This window comes from Lactuca virosa, chromosome 6, assembly GCF_052849685.1.
Source record: "Lactuca virosa cultivar CGN04683 chromosome 6, Lactuca_virosa_CGN04683_v6, whole genome shotgun sequence".
NCBI classification, from domain to species: domain Eukaryota; kingdom Viridiplantae; phylum Streptophyta; class Magnoliopsida; order Asterales; family Asteraceae; genus Lactuca; species Lactuca virosa.
The window spans coordinates 82,869,070-82,891,307 of record NC_136431.1 but is presented as its reverse complement, the minus strand read 5'-3'; the positions used below and the strand labels follow the sequence as shown (position 1 = coordinate 82,891,307).

The 22,238-nt window shown below is 35.4% G+C and overlaps 2 protein-coding genes across 2 annotated transcripts; both read left to right on the top strand.

The window, feature by feature from the left end:
• The first annotated feature begins 7,079 nt into the window (after positions 1–7,079).
• On the top strand, positions 7,080–9,869 carry LOC145121106 (receptor-like protein EIX2). Its single transcript, XM_079056889.1, has one exon. It carries the CDS (start codon positions 7,103–7,105, stop codon positions 9,779–9,781), a length of 2,679 nt encoding a protein of 892 aa, XP_078913015.1. The 5' UTR covers positions 7,080–7,102; the 3' UTR covers positions 9,782–9,869.
• Positions 9,870–12,183: 2,314 nt separating this feature from the next.
• LOC145121701 (receptor-like protein EIX2) lies at positions 12,184–21,505 on the top strand. The gene is made up of 7 exons (XM_079057409.1): positions 12,184–13,168; positions 13,255–13,454; positions 13,551–13,844; positions 20,124–20,231; positions 20,484–20,494; positions 21,318–21,391; positions 21,483–21,505. Exons 1-7 carry the CDS (start codon positions 12,184–12,186, stop codon positions 21,503–21,505), a joined length of 1,695 nt encoding a protein of 564 aa, XP_078913535.1.
• Positions 21,506–22,238: the final 733 nt, after the last annotated feature.

Genomic DNA, 22,238 nt, shown 5'->3' with positions numbered 1-22,238 from the left:
CTCGTATGCTCGGTTATGGACGTACCACTTCGTAACTTGTGGTTTACAAGGCGCCTCATTAGCAAGGTCTTGTTGCGTGCCGTCTTTGCCTGATACATATTCTCGAGCGTCTCCCAAAGTTTGTACGCGTCTGTCTCTTGAGAGACATGATGAAAAACACTGTGGTCGATCCACTGTCGAATTTGTGCCACCGTTTTCCTGTTTATTCTCGTCCAAACTTCGTCTGTCTTCGTGTTGGGTTTGACGCCTTGCTTTTCTATAGGCTCTGCTAAATCTTTCAGATTAAGCAAATCTTCCATCCTTGGCTTCCACATGTTGTAATTTGTGGGCGTAAGTCGAACCATCGTAATCGTACTTGTAGATTCCATCGAAAATAATTGCAAATTAATTTTCCAAATATTTCGAGGAAAAATTAGATAAAACCGAGCTCTCGGTTGGATTCGGAAGCATCAAAAATGGTGGGGTAGAGTTTTTCGGGGTCAAAATATACTTTCTTGAAAAGTTATGTGTTAATTTGTAACTTTTCGGAACTACAGGGGCTAAACTGTAATTTTCGGAACTTACAGGGGCCAATCTGAAATATTTCTGCCAACCAGGGACTTTTCTGAAACTTTTCAGAACTCCAGGGACCAAAACAGTTATTTTCAGAACAACAGGGACCGAACTGCAGTTTTTCAGAAACAGAGGGACCTTTCTGCATTTTTCTGAAACTTCAGGGGCTAAACTGCAACTTTTCTGAAAAGCTGGTCAATGCTGACGTCACTGATGACATCACTCGTCTTCGGCAGTCTTCTCCGGCCACATGGTTTTTCCGGCGAATTTTCCGGCAGGTTTGACCATGACTGGTGTTTTGGAGGTCTTCCCGTGGTCAAAAAATTACGAAAAATATATTTTCGGAATCCTTGAAACGAGATCTTTCTAATGGTGTACCTAGAAATCGATTTTGAGACAAAACAATTTTGACGAAAAAACAGAGAAATTCGTGAAAAATTCCCTGGACACCAAACGGGGCTCTGATACCAGTTGTTGGGGTTGGAAAACTCCTCTATTAAACACGAAAATAGAATTACAATAGGAGGAGCAACTCTCACACTCAACTATTACAAAAAAACCAACCCTCTCACTAACACTCTCACTCTAAGTGTTATACTATCTGTTTCTCTGTGTTTTTGGGATGCATACAACTGAAGAATGAAGTCTCTATTTATAGTCTTGGCAGCCACCATTGTAGTTGCATTCATTAATTGTGTTCATCATAGAGTGGGAAGAAAAACTTGTCTCGTAGGCTTCATTTTGTCAACAATGGTGGCTACTGTAGCTTTGGAGACTTTGGAGGCTGGAACACAACAATACTCACTCTCCTTTTGATTCAACAAAGTGTCATTATATTACCAATGATACTTCTACTTGGATCATTGATTTAGGTGCAAGTGATTATATGTGTTTTGATAAGTCTCTTTTATTTCACACTCGTAAACTCACTGTACCACATCATATTACTCTTCCTAATGGTGAAAAGAGAATTTCATTTGAAATTGGAAGCACTCACATTTCCAAAGATGTTGTCTTACATAATGTTCTATATGTTCCTCTATTTCGATATAATCTTCTTTCCATTGGTAAGATTTGTAGAGATCTTAAGTCTTTCATTCTTTTCTCAGAAAATTATTGTTTCTTGTTGCAGGGCTCTTCTCTGAAGAGGCCTCTGGTTCTTGGTAAACATCATGTTGGCTTGTATTTTGTTCATTCCAAACAAGAAGCAAATAAGAGTCTTACTATGTCTGTAACTACTAAGACTCCTTTGAATTCATTTGTCGTTTTTTCTAATTCTCTTTGTATCTCTGTATCAAATGATACATCTGTTTCTTTGTGGCATAAAAGGCTTGGTCACTTACCAATGTATAAACTGAAAACTTTGAATGTGCTGAACAAAGATGATATTAATCTTGATTTCTTTTGTGAAGTTTGTCCCAAAGCTAGACAACATAAGCTACCTTTTCATCAAAGTAATATTCATACCAAATCTCCATTTGAGCTTATCCACATTGACACTTGGGGTCCTTACAACACCAAAACATATGATGGTTACTCTTATTTTCTAACAATCGTTGACGATTTTACTCGTTCCACATGGAAACATCTTCTAAGCACAAAGAGTAGTGTCTTTCAATTCATAAAAGGTTTCATTGCCATGGTTGAGACTCAATTTGGAAAAAGAATTCAGACTATTCGGTCTGATAATGCATTCGAACTTGGATCCAGCAAAGAAGCAACAATCTTTCTTCAACAAAAGGGCATCATGCATCAAACCAGCTCTAGAAGTACACCCCAACAAAATGGGGTGGTTGAACGCAAACATAAACATCTACTGGAAACTTCTCAAGCCTTGTTGTTTCAATCAAATCTTCCTACCATTTTCTGGGGAGAATGTGTTCTAACAGCAACATATCTTATAAATAGATTCCCTACAAAATTTTGAAATGGTGAAACACCATTTTTTCGATTAAATGGTGTGGAATTATCACTCTCATCTGAAAGCATTTGGGTGTGTATGCTTCATGAATACCCTTAAAGAAAATCGGGACAAATTTACCCCTCGTGCCTCTCCCTATGTCTTTATAGGCTGCCCATTTGGAAAGAAAGCATACAAACTCTACAATCTAGACGCTAAAAAGGTTGCTTCCAGAGATGTATATTTCCATGAAAACATCTTTCCATTCCATTCTATGCAACCAAATTAACATTCCAATGTTTCCTGTTCAATAAATATTGGATTTCAATGATAATCAATCCTCACCTTTCCTTTCTTCTTTTCCATCTTCAAATCCTTCACCTCATTTTCCACCAAGTACAACTTCACATAATTCTGTCCCATTTACCAATTTTGCCCCTGATCCAAATTTTGTTCCATTACCCAATTCATCACAACAACAACAATCTAATCTTAGAAGAACATCAAGAGTACCTAAACCTCCTGGATACTTACAAGATTATCATTGTACAAATTTATCCTCATGTATGCATACTATGACTTCAATGCCCTCCAATAATCATGTTTGTTTTTCAACCTTGTCTGATCAAAGTAAGCAGTTAATGAAGAATCTTGATCAATTACATGAACGTTCATCTTATGAAGAGGCCGTCAATATTCCAGAATGGAAAAAAGCCATGGATAAAGAATTTGAGGCTTTAATTGCAAATAATACCTGGATCATCACAGATTTACCAAAAGGAAAGAAACTCATTAGTTGTAAATGGGTTTATAAGATCAAATATAGAGCAGATGGGCAAGTGGAACGATGCAAAGGGAGATTAGTTGTAAAGGGTTATACCCAAAAGGCTGGAATTGACTACATGGAAACAGATTCCCCTGTTGTTAAATTGACAACAATTTGTGATCTTATTGCCACTGCTGTCAAAAAGGGTTGGAACATGCATCAATTAGATGTTAACAATGCCTTCCTGCACGGGGACTTGGAAGAAAAAATTTACATGAAACCTCCACCTGGTCTTATTTTACAGAACAAAAATCAAGTTTGTAAGTTGAAAAGTCGTTATATGGTCTCAAGCAAGCCTCACGTCAATGGTACTCTAAATTGTCATCAACTTCGAAAAATAAAGGGTATCAACACTCCAAAGACGATTATTCTTTGTTTCATAAAACAATGGTATCTTATGTCACGTTTGTATCTGTATATGTTGACGACATCATGGTTACAGGAAATAATGAAGAAGAAATAAGTCGTTTAAAAGCTTTCCTTGATTCTCAATTCAGGATCAAAGACTTAGGACACCTTAATTTTTTTTAGGAATTGAGATTCTTTATTCTTCTTGAGGAGTAATTTTGACACAGAGAAAATTTTCTAGTGATGTTTTGAAGGAATTCAAATGTTCTGGGAATCTATTTGTCCTCTTCCATCAAATCTCAAACTCTTAATAAATAAGGGGGGAACCTTTACCCAATCCTGAAGTTTATCGTCGTCTTGTGGGTAAACTCAATTTCCTCACTCATGCACGACCTGATTTAGCATTTACTGTGCAACATCTTAGCCAGTTTATGTCGAATCCCAGATTACCACATTTTGAGGCTGCAATGCATACTCTAAAATACATCAATAATGATCCTAATCAAGGTCTATTTTTTAATAACAAGGACGATTTCAATCTACAAGCTTTTTGTGATTCTGATTGGGCTGCTTGTCCCCAATCAAGAAGGAGTATTAGTGGGTTTTTTTATTTTACTTGGTGGAAGCCCGATCTTTTGGAAGTCTAAGAAGCAAATTACAGTGTCCTTGTCCTCTGCTCAAGCAGAGTACCGGAGTATGAGGACGGTTACTGCTGTGTTGGCATGGTTATCAAGAATTCTGCATGAAATGAATGTTCCCAATGTCACTCCAATTCCTGTCAAATGTGATAACCAAGCGGCTATTTACATTGCTAAAAATCCCATCTTTCATGAGCGAACCAAACACGTGGAGTTAGATTGTCATTTTGTGAGGGAGAAACTTCAAGATGGATTAATTTCTTTACAATATGTGCCAAATCAAATGCAATTAGCTGATATGTTTATTAAAAATTTGTCAAGTAAAGATCATTACAGACTTTTAAGCAAGTTGGGAGTTTCTCAACCTCCAACTTGAGGGAGGATGTTGTTAATTATGAAAGCTACACACGGATTACCACATCAGACTAGTACAAACACGTCATCTAAGTTAGTTATTCAGTTAGACAATTAGTTAGTTAGTTTTTCTGTTTTGAGAGTTGTTCATTTATATACGTTTGATAGCTATAAATTTTCTTTCAATGAATTCAGTAATGACATTCAAACAGTTCATCATTCTTCTCTCTATAATTCTCTTCAACATTAAGGAATCAACAGGACGACCCTCGGTGCAACTGCAACATCACGTGAATGAGTAGTACCAACAGAACACATCTGATTGTCAAGCGCAGATTGTAAACTGCTAACCATGCCATACGTAGTATCCCTAGAAGCATCCTCAACCACCGGTTCTAGTAACTTCACGATCAAATCCGGAAAAGTGCTAATATCAGAGGAAAACTCATGATCCTGTTGCTTCATCGAAGTCAGCATTTCTTTTTGGAATTCACGTTCTTCTTCTCGTTCACGATCCTATATTGTGCGAATCTCATTCATAGTATCTTGAATCTCACTGAGATGAACGTTAATCTTCATAATCTGTTCCGCATGTTCATCTATACGGAAATCCTGAGATCGTGTCTCAACTGTTGGTTGAACCATCCTCCTCATATGGTAGAATGTGGCACGGCAGGTCATACCAATGATGAAGAACAGAAGTTAGGGTTTGATGAAATAGGATCAAATAGAGAAAGATTGAAAAGAAAGAAGATGATGAAATTGACTAATTGATTACACGATTAACACGATCTAAAAGATTTCCCAAGGAATCTCCCTCTCTCTAAGCCGAAAGCTTAAGAGCCAATACAAAGTATTACACTATCAAATTTCTAGACATCCCTCTACTGTGACCTTTCTCTCTATTTATTATAATCCTAGCCCACCTAGGTGAATTTCCTGTTTTTCCCTTTACTGGCCTTCCAAACAAAACCTATAAAATTCTTGCTTAAATGGTATTTGGCCCAGCAATACTCATTTCGTATCACAAAACCTTCGAGCTACATTGTCGTCAGTACAACAGTCATTTCCACGCTTATTGCGTCTTTACAATCACAAGATGGACAAGGTTCATCATCACGAAGGTTTCTGAGACGCAGGAGGTTGATCGATCGACTAGAGGAGGCAAACATTGCTCTGGTTATATCGATTGAGTGTAGAGTATCATGAGGGAGGCACTAACCTAATTTGGGGTAACAATGTATCGTTGATGGTTCGAATGAGGGTTCATTTAAGGAAGGTTTCCACATTATAAGATGACATGGTCAAATGGTTTTCCACATAAGCCAATACACGTCAGCAGTGACCCCTAAACCGGTAACATTTTCTCTCATTCCTTTAATTAGCCAGTATTTACTAACATTAAGGATCAATTGAGCACAAAAAAAACGTTAGTGACTAAATATATAAATTTACCAAACATTGATGTGCTACAGTGTCAAAAACGCTATGATATAATATAAAAATATCTATCACGTTGATATATACAAAACCAATATATAAATATAATAATGTTTTCATGAATAATTCCATAAAATATATTGGAACTCCAAACTCGTCGCTTGTACGGTTATACCTCCCCACTGTCGTCGAAGAGGCCCACTGTCGTCGAAGAGGCCGCCTACCGTTGTCATCTTCTTTGTTTTCCGTCAGGTAAGTTATTGGCCATCACTAGAACTCAACACATTTCTTCTCTTCATCCCTGTTCTCTATTTTTTCTGTTGAATGACGTTTCTTTTGAATTTTGTTTGACTTTTTTTTTCCTTTTCTGTTGAATAGTGGGTTTATGTTTCTGTTTCTATTCGAAAATTTTGAATTGATATGATAAATTAGATATATGTTTATGCTAAAACTTTTCTAATTGGTTTCATAAAAATTCTCTTAGGATAGCTTAAACATAATTTGTTTAACAATGGAGTGGGAATACGAGATTTATGAATAATAGTTGTTAAATTGGGGTCAATTTAATGTTTGCGTTTACATTCTTATTTGTTTGTAAAGGTTATGGTCAACATCACTTTAAAGTCTTTGAAAATATCACAAAGATCGGATAAGATATTGAAATATATGCAAATTGTCAAGACCTGCAAGTCTTTGAATGCCTAGTTAGGGGAAGTTTATTTCAAATCTTCATCTTTGATTTTTTCTTATAGTTTGGTTCTAATTTCATGGAAATTAAATATTGTATCCCCGGCACAATTAATTCAAGACCACCCGTTTAGAATCATTTATGCTAACAGTCGAGACTATATAAACACTCACGGCTGTAGTTCATATAGGCAGGCATCATTACAAACCAAAAATCCCAAGATTTTCGTTTTGATCTACATTATGAATCCTTGTGTTTTTATAATTTTCTCACTTCTCTTGCTACTCCTTGTGACTGCAACTACCAGCCAATTGGTAGCAGTGGGAGAAGGAAGATATGATAGAAATCGTGTTAATATGAAAAAGTGTTTGGATAATGAGAGACTTGCTCTCCTTCTTTTCAAAGCTCCCCTTCATGACCCCTCTGATACTCTCTCTACATGGAGATCTGACCAACATGACTGCTGTAAATGGAGTGGAGTCAAGTGCAACAACCAAACTGGTCATGTCACAAAGCTTGAACTCAACAACTTCTTTTCACAGGGTGGTCTTGGAGGTGAGATTAGCCATTCCTTGCTTAACTTAACCTACTTGAATCTTCTTGATCTTTCTGACAATTCTTTTCATGGAATCATTCCCACTTTCATTGGTTCTTTGACTCGATTAAGGTACCTTTCCCTTTCCTACAATTCTTTTCATGGAGCTATTCCCAGGTCCATTGGTTACTTGACCCAGTTAAGGTCTTTTTCTCTTTCCAGTAACTCTCTTTATGGAACCATTCCTTCACAGTTTGGAAACCTCACCAACTTGCAATACCTTTATCTTGATTCTGCTGGAAGTTGTAGAGTTGAAAACATGGAGTGGTTGTCTCATCTCTCTCATTTGGAGGATCTGAGAATGGATGGGATTTCCCTTGCGAATGCAAATAATTGGGTAGGTGTAATTTCGAGTCTCCCAAAACTGTTGAGTTTAAGTTTAGAGAGATGTGAGCTGTCAGAGGTCATGTATCCATATTCTTCTTTCCTCAACTCTTCTTCATCTATTGAATATCTTTTTCTTACAAACAACAATCTGAACTCATCCATGTATCGCTGGTTGCTTCCATTAACCAGCAATAAGCTTAGTTCTCTTCTTCTCTCTGGAAACATGTTAGATGGGATACCCAAATACCTTGGGAACCTCTGTAGTTTGGAACGTTTGTACTTCTTTAACAACTCTGCTGTTGTCAGATTTCCTGATTTTCTCAACAACTTGTCTGGATGCACGTCCTTTACATTACAAATGTTGATTGCTCGAGGTAGCCAATTTACAGGGTCACTGTCCGATGAGATCCAGAAGTTTGCATCCCTAGAATCTCTGTACCTATCTGATAATCACTTAAATGGAAGTATAAGTCAGAAACTGTGGGAACTACCCAGGCTTCAAACTCTTGACATTTCCTTTAATAATCTTACAGTTCCTTCCACATATCATTTGTCAAAAATCTCTTATGTACAGTCTATCCTGATGAGGTCTTGCAAGGTAGGGCCTCACTTCCCTAAATGGATTCAGACAGTCAAAAATCTTACCTTTCTTGATCTTTCCAATACTGGAATTTCAGACACAACTCCTCTCGAGTTTTGGGCCACATGGCCTTCTCAATTAGAATATCTGAATCTCTCTTCCAACAACATTAGCGGGAAAGTACCAGATTTATTATCAAATTTTGCCAACCTTTCTGTGATAGATTTGAGTTCCAACAGCTTTCATGGCCCAATACCGGATGTTGCTTCCACTTTGGCATCATTAGATCTTTCCAGAAACAAGTTTTCTGGGGGAGTCTCGTTTATATGCCAAATTGTTGGTGGGTTCTTGTCATTTCTTGACCTCTCTCATAACTCATTAACTGGACAACTCCCCGACTGTTTGTGGCATTTCAAACAACTAAAAATTGTTAATCTGGGGCACAACAATCTCTTTGGAAGGCTTCCTCCCTCTGTTGAATATCTGATCAATCTCAAGGTATTGCATTTATACAAGAATGAATTATCTGGCGAATTGCCTTTGTCTTTAAAGAATTGCACGAGTTTAAACTCGTTGAATTTGGGAGCCAACAAGTTCTCTGGTAATGTGCCTGTCTGGATTGGGGAAAACTTAACAGGATTGTATGTTCTTATCCTAAGATCAAACAACTTCATTGGAACCATCCCTTCAAAATTATGTCAATTAGCAAATCTTCAAATTCTAGACTTGTCAATGAACAATCTCTATGGAACCATACCCTCGTGTTTGAGTAATCTTACGAGCATGGTTCTACAAGGATTCTCACAAGATATAAAGGTATATAGAACTGAAGGAGGTCAAACATATGTTTGGACGACATATGTTGACAATGCGATGATTAGGTGGCAAGGAGATGAACGTGAATTCTTTAACACTCTAAAATTGGTGAAGAGCATTGACCTTTCAAGCAACAATTTAGCAGGACAATTCCCATACGAAATTACCAATCTTCATGACTTGATTTCTCTAAACTTGTCAAACAACGATCTATTTGGAGATATTCCACAGAAAATTGGTGAGATGAAAAAGCTTTTGACTTTGGATTTATCCAGAAACAGTTTTTCAGGGCAGATACCATCAAGCATGTCTCAGATGAGCTTACTGAATTACCTAGACATGTCATTTAATAACTTGACGGGGCGAATCCCATCTAGCACACAGCTCCAGTCCTTTGAACCTTCAAGATACGATGGAAATGCAGGACTATGTGGACCTCCTCTTAACAAAAAATGTCCTGAGGATGAAGATTTAAAAGTGCCACCCGTCGTTGGTGAAAGTGTGGGTGATGGGGAAGGTGGAGATGAAATTTGGGGATGGTTTTATATTGGTGGGGGGACCGGTTTTGCTACTGGATTTTGGATAGCATGTGGCGCTTTACTTGTCAATCGTCGTGGAAGACATGCTTTTTTTCATTGTTATGATAACTTCAAAGACAGGGTTTATGAGAAGGTAGTGGCATTCATTTCAAATTTACAAAAGCCTAGACAGATGTAGTTTTCATCTAATTTTTATTTTTGGCTTTTAATTTCGGTATATAATGTAATTTGAGGGGGTTTTAAGTTCAACATATCAATAAATTTGACACGGGTTTTAATACCGTTTTTTTTCCTTAAAAAAAATGTTGTTTCCATCTATCAGTTCTTCAATTTGTTGTCGATACAAGGTTTTGGAGGATTTCTAAGAAAGGTTTATGCTCGATAAATACTTTTTTTAAGTAAACTAGAAAAATGTTATTTTTAACTCCTAAAGGATAGCAAATGTTTCGACATACTGTTATCTAACTACTTTGGATGTACGGTGACATAGTCTTTAGAGAAGGTGATGCGTTTGGAATGTATTTGATTCTGTTACGGAAATTAGTTATTCGTGGTTTTCGTCTCTTTGTAATAAATAATAAGCTAAAAGAGCCAATCTTAATCTTTTGTATTACTCTCTGCAGTTCTCTCCTTGCTAGTTTTTTTATTAAAAACTTTTGGTTTTTCGGAAAAAAGAAAACATAAATAAAAAGGTGAAAGATATACATCATTTTATTTTTGATATTTTTTAAACTTAATGTTGTTGAGATAAACACAATAAATAGCAACTTACTTTCTTTTATTTGTATATGGGGGGTTTAACTTATGCTGAAAGATGCCTGAAATGGCTTTAAGGAGGGGGGACGATTTCTGAAACAGTAACCAACTTTAGGGACATTTTTAGGAAGCTTTCACTCTATACGATCAATATTACAACCTTTGGGAAAGATTAGGGACCATTCTTGTAATTTAATATTTTATTAATTATATATAGTTTTTTTTTTTTTTTTTTTTGAACCGACAAATCTAATCTAATCCTAAGCTAACACCTAATTTCTATGTCTACGACGGGACTTTAACCTCAACCTGAAAGAGAAAGGGCACCACCTGATACCAGGGCCAAAAGCCCTTTTGTTATTAATTATATATAGTTAATCCTTTTTATGAGGGTGTGGCAAAGTATGATTTTCTTGCTCCTTTGCAGCATTTGTGGCATAAAAGGTAATAATTGTACAATACCATTATTTTTGAATTCTCCTAATAGATGAGACATATTACTCGATATTGTTTCAAATTTAACTGTGAAATCTTTATCCAATACTTCTTGGGAGCGTAGAAAGTTTTAAAAAAAGAGTAAATTACAGTTTTAGTCCTTGAGTAAAGCCGATTTCGCAATTTTGGTTGTTATTTGAGGTTCTTAATAAGAATTTTTGGTCCCTAAGTATAAATGATTTTTGCAATTTTGGTCCCAAAAATAGTTATTTTACTCGGTATAGGAACTAAAAACGCTATAACAACCTCAAATAAAGATCAAAATTGCAAGAGAAAACTCTTGAATGACTAAAATCGTGTGATGCAAAGTCAAAAAATGAAAGGAGGGGTTGATATATAGTGAGTAAAAAGTTGAAAATTATATATATATATATATATATATATATATATATATATATATATATATATATATATATATATATATATATATATATATTTTTTGTTTCAGGTGTTGTGTTAGAAGGCAGACAGCTAGATTCAGATCAGAAGAAGATGAAAAGTTGTTTGAGATTGAAGATGTTAAGATGGATGAAGATGATGGTCAAACTTCAGTTGACCAAAAAGATGGCAAACAATCACAAAGAATGTTGTTTGTTGGTAGACCATCGCGGAGGGCTGCTGAAAAGGTCAGGTCATATAAGGAAACTCCTCTCAATATCAAAATGAGGAGACCAGAGTAACTCTAAGATTTAACTTGTGTGGTTTTGTTAGTTATATAAGGTTTAATTGTCACTATTTGGCCATGAACTCTTTTTGCTTAATTTTCAAATTATGTAATTGAATTAAATATAATCTAATGTGTTTTTAATCAAGTTATTATTAGTGTAGCGTCATCTTAACATCATCCGAAATGGATAAACATGGTTCCCTTCATATAAGTTCTTGATTTAGTTAATCTAAGTGAGAAAAGTTCATTTCATATTTGATTTTTCATGGGTAGTTTTGTATTTGATTGAATGATTTCATTAGTTTTACATTTTGGTACTTATATCACATACCAAAAAATATCTCAGGATGGGAAAAAATATTGATAATAGATACAAATTGCAAAATATCACAAGGTGGGAAAAGATATTAATTTATATTAACTACAAATTGCCAAGACTTTTAAGTCTTTGAACGTGTAATTAAATAATTAATTCCAGTACTCATCTTTGATTTTTCTTATAGCATGGTTCTAATTTCAAGGCAATTAGGTATTGTATGCCCCACACAAGTACCCACCAATTGAGGCCACCCACGTACAATCTTTCATCTTCATAGTGGAGACTATATAAACTCTCATGGGGGACAGAGCATATATGCATCAATACATATTTGTTAGATGGGATGCCCAAATATCTTGGTAACCTCTGTAGTTTGGAACGGTTGGAATTCAATAACAACTCTGCTGTCGTCAAATTTCCTGATTTTCTCCACAACTTGTCTGGATGTGCAGCACTTACATTACAAGGGTTGTTTGCTCGAGAAAACAAATTTACAGGGTCGTTGTCCGATGAGATCCAAAAGTTTTCATCCCTAAAATACTTGTACCTGTCTCGCAATCACTTAAATGGAAGTATAAGTGAGAAATTATGGGATCTACCCAGGCTTGAATACCTTGACCTTTCTTTTAATAATCTTACAGTTCCTTCCCCGTATCACTTGTCAAACCTTTCAAATTTACAACTTGTTGATCTGAGGTCTTGTAAGCTGGTAGGACCTCGCTTCCCCAAATGGATCCAGAAACTCAAAAATGTTACCCGTCTTGATCTTTCCAATACAGGAATTTCAGACACAACTCCTCTGGAGTTTTGGGACATGTCGCCTTCTTTTTTAGGAAATCTGAATCTCTCATCCAATGACATTAGCGGGACAGTACCGGATTTATCATCAAATTTTGCCAACGATTCAGAGATAGATTTGAGTTCCAACAGGTTTTCTGGTCCAATACCAAATGTTTCTTCCAGTTTGTCATCATTAAATCTTTCCAGAAACAATTTCACTGGAGGAATCTCCTTTATATGCCAAATTGTTGATGGGTTCTTATCATTTCTTGACCTCTCTCATAACTCATTAATCGGACAACTCCCGGACTGTTTATGGCATATCAAACACCTAGAAGTTCTTAATCTTGGACACAACAATCTCTTTGGACGGATTCCTCCCTCTGTTGGATCTTTGATAGAACTCAAGGTGTTATATTTATACGAGAACGACTTCTCTGGGGAATTGCCTTTGTCATTAAAAAATTGCACGAGTCTAAAGTCGTTGAATTTGGGGGCCAACAAGTTTTCTCGTAATGTTCCTGTCTGGATTGGGGAAAATTTATCAGGTTGTATGTTCTTATCCTGAGATCAAATAACTTCTTCAGAACCATCCCTTTAGAATTATGTCAATTAGCAAATCTTCAAATTTTAGACTTGTCAATGAACAATCTCCATGGAACCATCCCCTCATGTTTGAGTAATCTTACAAGCATGGTTCAACAAGGATTCTCACAAGGTTTAGATCATTATAAAATTCAAACTAAGTATTCATATGAAATTGAGATATATGTTGATCATGCTATGATTAAGTGGCAAGGATATGAACGTGAATTCTTCAGCACTCTGAAATTGGTGAAGAGCATTGACCTGTCAAGCAACAAACTAATAAGACAAATCCCCTATGAAATTACCAATATTTATGACTTAATTGCCATGAACTTGTCATAGAATGCTTTATCTGGAGAGATTCCACAAAAAATTGGTGAGATGAAAAAGCTTTTGACTTTAGATTTATCCAGAAATAGTTTTTCAGGGCATATACCATCAATCATGTCTCAGATGACTTTATTGAATTATCTAGACGTTTCATTTAATAACTTGTCAGGGAGAATCCCAATGAGCACTCAACTACAGTCCTTTCAACCTTCAAGATATGATGGAAACACAAGACTATGTGGACCTCCTCTTACTAAAAAATGTCCAGGAGATAAAGAAGGAGATAGAGAATCAGAATCATCATCGGTACTTAGTAAAAGCGAGGGTGATGAATCTCGGGGATGGCTTTATATTGGTGGGGGCATGGGTTTTGCCACTGGATTTTGGATAGCTTGTGGCGCTTTACTTCTCATCCGTCGAGGGAGACATGCTTTTTTTAATTTTTATGATAGCTTCAAAGATTGGATTTATGTTAAGGTGGTGGTGTTCTTTGCAAATTTGAGAAAAAGCTAGCTAGAAACGTGCAATTTCTTATCTACTGATTATTTTTGACATCTTATTTTCCAAAATATAATGTAATTTGGCAGGGGTTTTAAAGTCCCAGATATCATAAATTTGCCAGTAACACCATGGGTGTGTTAGGTGTGTGAAGGCTTTCAACAATGACATGTAATATATATATATATATATATATATATATATATATATATATATATATATATATATATATATATATATAGGTAGGTTCGTTTGTGGATGGATAAATATTGTATGGACATAAGGACACAATAAGAATTTAAGAATAATTAAGTAATTAATAATTCTTATAAGGGTATAATAGTAATCTTATCTATAAATTAATTATGGTAAAAAACTAATTCAAATAATAACCCTTTAAATTAGGCATATCAATTTCACAAACCCTATAACAATATCACCACCCTCATCGTCTTCATCCCACTTTTCTCTCACGAAGAAAATGTACAAAGCCATAACTACCCATCTCTCTTAGTCACACCAACTACCAACCTCCGATTTCTAGTCGACGACCACTCTCAAGCCGATCACCATCACTTTATAAATTTTATTTAAATTCCTTCATCAAATGATCAAGAAAGGTGACATATTCCAAATCCAAAACATTGGCGCAACTCGATTTTGGCTTCCCATCGTCTCTCTTTTCTTGATCGGAACTTCAGAAGTTGAATTTGCATATGGTTCACAGAGGAACCCTAAAACCAACAAAAAGTAAAATACACCGAAATCCTAACAGAGGACAACACTCCCACCATCATCTTCATTTCCTTTTAGAAGAAGGTAAGGTTTTTTATCCACTTGTGATTTTATAAATAATATACGTGGGAGGTTTTTATAAAGACTTGATTTTATAAAACAAAAAAAATTTCAACCTTTGTATATCGTCTTGATAGGTTTTCTACATCTAAACACACAATTATGCACAACGAAAACAAATAATAATTCCTATGTTTTCATGCAACCAAGAGGATCTAGGTTTCATGCTATTACTGCTATTACTAAAGGAAATAAGAAAAAGTACATACCTATTTAGAAGCCAATGATCTTCTTGCTTGAGACATTGTTCTTGCCACCTTTCTTGGATATGAACACCCAAATTGAAATCCTTATAATGGTTCACACCCGAGAACACCAAAGAGCAAAAAAAAAAAAAAAAAAAAAAAAAAACTAAGGAGTGAATCTAGATTGAAATTTCTACTACTCTTGAGGGGTTAAGAAATTCGATCACCTCAAGGAGAAGGGGGAGAGAAATAAATTTCTCTTTGAGAGAATGAACAAGATAGGGTTTGATCCTCAACATCTTATTTATTCGTTTCACTTGTTGAGTCCCAAAGCAACTACAAAACCATGGATAAACCCTATCCAATTTCGTCCCTTACCATAACCCTTAGTGATTATGGAATATTCCAATTATTAACGTTTAATTAATTAATATTCAACCTCTTGAATTAATTAATTCCCAATTAATTCCAAATAGTTACTAATTAATTTATCTAGCCATAAAAAATTACTAAACTAATTTCTCCTAAATTCTTTTTACTCAGATGGGTTGATGGCAACGCAAAAGGACCCTACTATTATTAGAAATATTACCAGTGTTTAGTGATCTTAGACACTCTTTCCAATAGTCACCCATTTGGAAAAGTCATCAACAATACAAGGTCTAATACGTCTCAAATAGTCAATAAAGAGTATGGTATCTAAAGCAACTGTTGACTTTGATCAAATCAATATTCAACCCTTAGATAAGTGATCAACTATTCATTTGTTCTTCAAGGTATCTATATGAACCACATACGTGGATAATGGTCAATCTCAATATTTAAGATTATGTTTTCCAATAAAGATTTGTAACGACTACATTTGGATACTAAATTGAACACATCAATTTCAGTCAGGGCTCGACCAAACAATTTAGATGTCAGCACCAAATCATCGAGGGGGGCATATATTGCTTCTCCTATTATGGAAAAAGGATCAAATAAAATTTGATTACTTAGTCTTTGTCTACTCACCATGTCACACATGGACATACCCTTTATTACTACCAACTACGGATATCGTCGGAGAAGGCCAATGCATAATAGATTTGTAAAGAAAAAGGCTTATCTACCTTTGTTTGAAGAAGAATAGATATTATCATCTTAGAATTACATGTGACTTTATCCATGAATTAATCTATAAGTGCGAGTTGTTCAAATACTTAAATCTTCATTAAGTACTCATGAGTGTTAGTCGCAGTCTCCATGCTATGTCTAATCAGTATAGTATAGACAATTTACTAAAACTCTGACAATCTTAAAGCACTACTTACTTCTAAGAGTATGACCGACTATGGAAGTTTGAGTAAACTAATACTCGGGAAGTGGGTTTCAAACATACAAAAGGAGAACATCGTGATAAGCTAATGAAATGACTGATTTATATCGTATATTAAAATCTCAACTTAATAATCACCAAATGATATAAAGACTTATACTCCTTAAGTTCTCAAATCTAAAACAAAGTAAACTAAATATGTTGAAGCCAATTCATTTGCAAATATATTGCCTTTTTACCATGTTTGACTATCAGACATAGACACTAGACATGGACACTGACATTGGTTTAGAGAATGGATCAACAAGACCTTCTTCCGATATGACTCTATAGTAATGAAATTTGCTCTTTATCTAGATGACATTGATATAGTTGAGTACATGTTTCAAAATCAAGTATTGTGATAATAAGAAAAAAAAGTAGGATATTATAATTATTAATAAACAAATCAATAAAATTAATTTGTTATTTCTTGCATTTAACCCCTACATACTTTAAGAAACATGTTTTTTTTTAAACTGCAATAAAAATTTGATAAGACTGTGGATCCAAACCCGAAGGCAAGAACCCAGAATTTACCTGTGATTATTCGAGTAACACGGGATACTCCAAAATAGTCTGAGACTACCATATTTATAATATCTTTCTAGCAATCCTAACTTACATCCTATTAGATAAGGACACCACTTTTGGATGGCCATTACCACTGCCATTATCTCCCGCTCATAAACCGACTTGAGTCTTGCACGACTTCCTAAAATATGGATAAAGAAGGCTAGGGGTTGATTTCCCTACATCAAAACCGCACCTACACCATACCCCGACACGTCGGTCTCTACTTCAAAAACTTTAGTAAAATCCGACAGTACGAGAACTGGTACTCGAGTCATAGCTAATTGTAATTTACGGAAAGCTTCTATGGCCTCTGGGGTCCAACAAAATTGTCTTTCTTACACTGTTTGGTTAGTGGCCACGCTATTTCCCATACCGCCTACAAACTTTCAGTAATAGCCAGTAAACCCTAAAAATCCATGCAGTTCCTGCATTGTTTTGGGGATCAGCCAATCCATCATCTCAGTAATCTTGGCCGGGTCAGTACATACTCTCTCCCTAGATACAATATGGCCTAAATACTTCACCCGTCATTGTGCAAAAGAACATTTTTTTTTTCTATTTTCATACAAGCTATTTGCACGCAATAAGTTGAATACTTGTCGTAGATGTTGTCCATGTTCTATCTCGGTTTTACCATAAATTAAGATATCATCGAAAAACAGCAATACAAAGCGCCACAAGAAAGGTTGGAATACTTTATTCATGAATGACCGAAAGTTGTTGGGGGCGTTAGTGAAGCCGAAGGGCATGACTAGGAACTCTCAGTGACCTTCGTGGGTCCAGAATGCTGTTTTTGGCACGTCTTCTAATTTCTTCTGGATCTAATGGTAACCCGTCTTGAGATCCAACTTTGTGAATATGACCGCTACATGAAGTTCATCTAAGAGTTCAAAGATTACCAGGATTGGAAATTTATCCAAAACAGTAACTTTGTTCAGGCGCGATAATAAACACAAAAACGCCAACTACCATCTTTTTTCTTCACTAATAAAACTGGGCTAGAGAACGGACTCGCACTTGGCTGGATCACACCCACTTCCAACATCTCGTGCACTAATTTCTCAATCTCATCCTTTTGAGCATGCGGGTAACAGTAAGGTTGTACACGGTTTGTAGCGGTTTGGAGCACTATAATGTGCTCTTGGCTGCGAGGAGGTGATAGCTTAGGTGACATATTAAAAACATCCTCGAACTGCGTAACAACGACCTGGACAGTTGCTGGAATCTATGGAGGTGCCTCGGCTGCCGTGTATGTTTGGCTCAAATGTACCAAAACCCCTTCTTTTTCCGGTTGTAGTTCTTTAAACATAGCTTTACAAGAGATTAATGTTTGAGAGAGACTCAGATCCCCCAAAATGGTCACCCAACGATCACCCACCCAAAATTGCATTCGTAGTTCTCGCCAATTAACTGTCATATCACCATCACCGAGAGTTTGTAACCATTTAATACCCAAAATAAAATCGGATCCTACTAACTCCAATGGGTAGAAATCTTCTATAATTTGTAACTTAGGTAGGTTAAGGACTACCCCATACATGTTCCTCGACTTTGTTCCATCATGTCATTCCCGAGCCTTACTCATACTGACCCAGTATTAGAAATTTCCATACCTAGCTCCCGTACCACCTATTTTGAGGTAAAGCTGTGGCACTGTTGTCTATCCACACGAGCATTTGCACCCTACCGACATCACCTTTAATCTTCATTGTTTACGGGGACGTGAGCCCACTAACACAGTCGAGGGATACTTCCACCGTGTTAAGGTGTGCATGCTCAGTTTCGTCAACTATCAAGCCTTGAAGGGTTTTACTTTGGCAACGATGGCCCGGTGTGAACTTATATACCATCACATCGGAAACATATTCCTTTAGCTTTTTTGTCCGTAAATTCTGCCTCAGTCAGTCGTTTAAATTGATTTCCAGAATCCATGCTGTACTTTTTCTCACCTGTGATAGTTGGGGTTTCCGTCCGCGATGAGTATGACTGACGTGTTGTCCCAATGTTACTTCCTCGGTGTGGGTTTGTGCTTCCTCGGTGTGGGTTTGTGCTTCCTCCGGTCTTGGCGTCTCCTGTAGCCTTATTATCATCCAACATTATTGCAATCCACATGGCTCTAGCTAGGCTCTCGGGTTCCATAATCCTAAGTGTAGAACGTAATTTGGGTTTCAGCCCCTTGATGAAATTTCTTTCTAGAACCTTTTTTGGTATGTCGGTCAACTCTCCTGCTAACCGCTCAAAGAGACAAAGATAGTCGCAGGAACCCGGAATTGACCTGTGATTCGAGTAACAAGGATACTCCAAAATTGTATGAGACCTTTATTAATCACATGAAAGAAAAAAAAAATACAATGGAGTACCATATTTATAGTATCTTTCTAGCAATCCTAAAATAACTCAAATACCTAACTTGCTCAATACTTTAAGGGAGGTGATATTGCCACTGCAACTTTTAATGCTTCCACTGAAATAGAATGTGAATTGACAACTATGCCCTAAAGCAATCATATTTTTGTTTAAGAAAAACGCACATCAGGAAATAATTGCTATTATAAAGATATTTTTAATGAAATAAATTATATCTTTGAAAGCATCTTTGTATTCACAACCATCGTCGTTCTTCTGGTGGTGTTGTCATCAACGCTGCAGGTTGCGCTAAAAAAAGAACCATCACCCACTATGGCTCCGTTAACTAAAGCTTCTAATAAGGGTACTGGAGTTGTTTAAAACTTTAAATGAATCAGCTACAAGGCATCACTCGTAGGCTCACAACCATGGCGACATAAGCATGCTCACATTTGACTGATTTTAGTATTTCCCATACGATTTAATATAATTTAAAATAAACTAATTAACATCATGATTCATGCTGGCATAGAACTTCAAACCCCAACACCCATGTGGCATTCATTGTTCACTTCCCTGTCAATCTGATCGGCGCCTTTGGTAGACCCTACCAAACCTTCGGGGCGTATCAAAAACGATGACTCGTTTATAAGGAAAAGGCAAATAAGATGGTATAAAGTCAGTTATACTTGTTTTTATTATTGAAAATTATGTCTTTCAGATTAATATCAATAACATGATTTTCTTAAATTTTATAAATGAGTACAGAAAAGTGATAGAGGTGACCGAGAGAAGCGTAAGAAGCTACGAATTATTGTTCAGAAAAGACGGTTACAAAATATGAGTCTTGCTCAATCAAACAGCCGTATGACGGCGGTTACTTTTATTTATTTTTTTATTAAAGGGAGCCTATCCGGACACAATTTTTTTTCTCCATACAGAACAATTGTTTTTTTAAAATTTGTATTGCACAACTATATAATGTATAAATTGTTGTGTATAACAAAAATCTGTTGTGCGAATCACTTCCCTTTATTAAATTTTAAGTAATTTAACTAAATAAAGTAAAATTATATAATCAATGTTGACTTTAACCGTTGATTTTTGATTGACATGAGCTTAATTTAGGTAAATAGAAGGTAAGTTTTGTTGCAAAACGCAAACTTCTGTATGCGTATCTTATATATATTTCTGAGTAAAATAAAACGTGTTTTGGTCGCTGGCTATAGCTGTTTTTTTTTTTTTTTTTTCAATTTTGGTCCTTATTTGACGTTCTTGTAACATTTTTGGTCCATAGCTGGTTATGGTTGTAGTTATTTTTATTTGGAACAGGAACCAAAAACATTGCAAAAAGTCTCTTATAAGAACAAAAATTGCAAGATAACTTTTTCAGACTAAAAATGAATAAATCAGCTATAGCAGGGGCCAAAAATGTAATTCACTCCATACTTTTTTGGTCATAACAGTTAATAACACTACAACATCAACTCACCTACAAAATATGCTTTACTTAAAACCAGTGGAGAGTCTAGAATAGAAAAGCATATAGTTCACTAATTTTTCTATACGAATTCAAAGATTTTATGGATAAAGTAAGGCCTATTTTTTTAAAGGTAGGTCACTAAAAATTTTCTATAGAAACTTTAGATACATTAAAAAATTTAGGTGGGTCCTAAAACCCACCTTACTTATACCTAGCTTCGCCAGTGCTTAAAACCATGAATGTGGAGCTTCAAGCAGTGGCTCCAGCGCATACCAGAAGAATATATCATATATGATTTATTTATTTAATTTTAAATATTTATTAAAAATAGTCATTCCTATTTTGGATCGTTAACCAATACTTTTTTTTGGGTTTTGGTGAATGAAAGATGAAAACAATTTTATCAAACACCAAACTCTAAATAGACGCTTGCCTCCATATAAGTTTATGTTATTGATTTCTTTGTTTTTTATTTGTAGCACATCTGCACATGGCCCGTGGATTACAACTACAGAGGAACAAGTTTCTGAGAAAGAATGGCTGAGAATAAAAGGTAATAATTATGAAATACCATACGAACTTGCATTATTTTTAAGTTCTCCTAAAATGCGAAATATTACTTAATAATGTTCAAAATATAACAGTAAAATCTTTATCGAATACATGAATTAGAGTAAATCACACTTTTGGTCCCGAAACAGTCAATTTTCACAATTTTGGTTCCAGAAAGCTCTCTTCTGCAATAGTGGTCCTTATTTGAGGTTCTTGGTCCTTATTCCAAGTAAAAATGACAATTTTTTGGTCCCAGAATATAATTGATTTTTTGCAATTTTGGTATAGGACCAAAAACGCCACAAAAATCTCATATAAAGACCAAAACTACTACAAAAAACTTCTTGGGGACCAAAACTAAAAAAAATCAGTTGTACCAAAGAACCAAAATGTAATTTACTCTTTGAATTATTAAATCATGTGATGATGCGAAATCAAAATAGTGAATCTTAAACGTTGGTTAGTGGTATTATTATAGTAACTTTTGAATTTTTATTTTGTATGATTATTTGGTATTCATATTGTGAGTAAAAAGTTGAAAATTATATATATATATATATATATATATATATATATATATATATATATATATATATATATATATATATATATATATAGGGTTAAGGCATTGTGTGAGAAAGCAGACAACTAGATTCAGATCACAAGAAGAAAAGTTGTTTAAAATTGAAGATTTTAAGATGGATGAAGATGGTCCAACTTCAGTTGTCCAAAAAGATGGCAAAGAATCACAAAGAATGTCATTTGGTGGTCGACCATTGTGTAGGCCTATTGAAAAGGTCCGGTCTTATAAAGAAACTCTTCTCAATATCAAAATGAGGAGACCAGAG

Excerpts from the sequence above, each read along its gene's own strand:
- LOC145121701 (XM_079057409.1), top strand. The coding sequence starts at position 12,184 with ATGCCCAAATATCTTGGTAACCTCTGTAGTTTGGAACGGTTGGAATTC. Across the intron at positions 13,169-13,254 it reads GATTGGGGAAAATTTATCAG|ACTTGTCAATGAACAATCTC; the intron begins GTTGTATGTTCT and ends TTCAAATTTTAG. Across the intron at positions 13,845-20,123 it reads GAGAATCAGAATCATCATCG|AAAAGTGATAGAGGTGACCG; the intron begins GTACTTAGTAAA and ends AAATGAGTACAG.
- LOC145121106 (XM_079056889.1), top strand. The coding sequence starts at position 7,103 with ATGAAAAAGTGTTTGGATAATGAGAGACTTGCTCTCCTTCTTTTCAAA.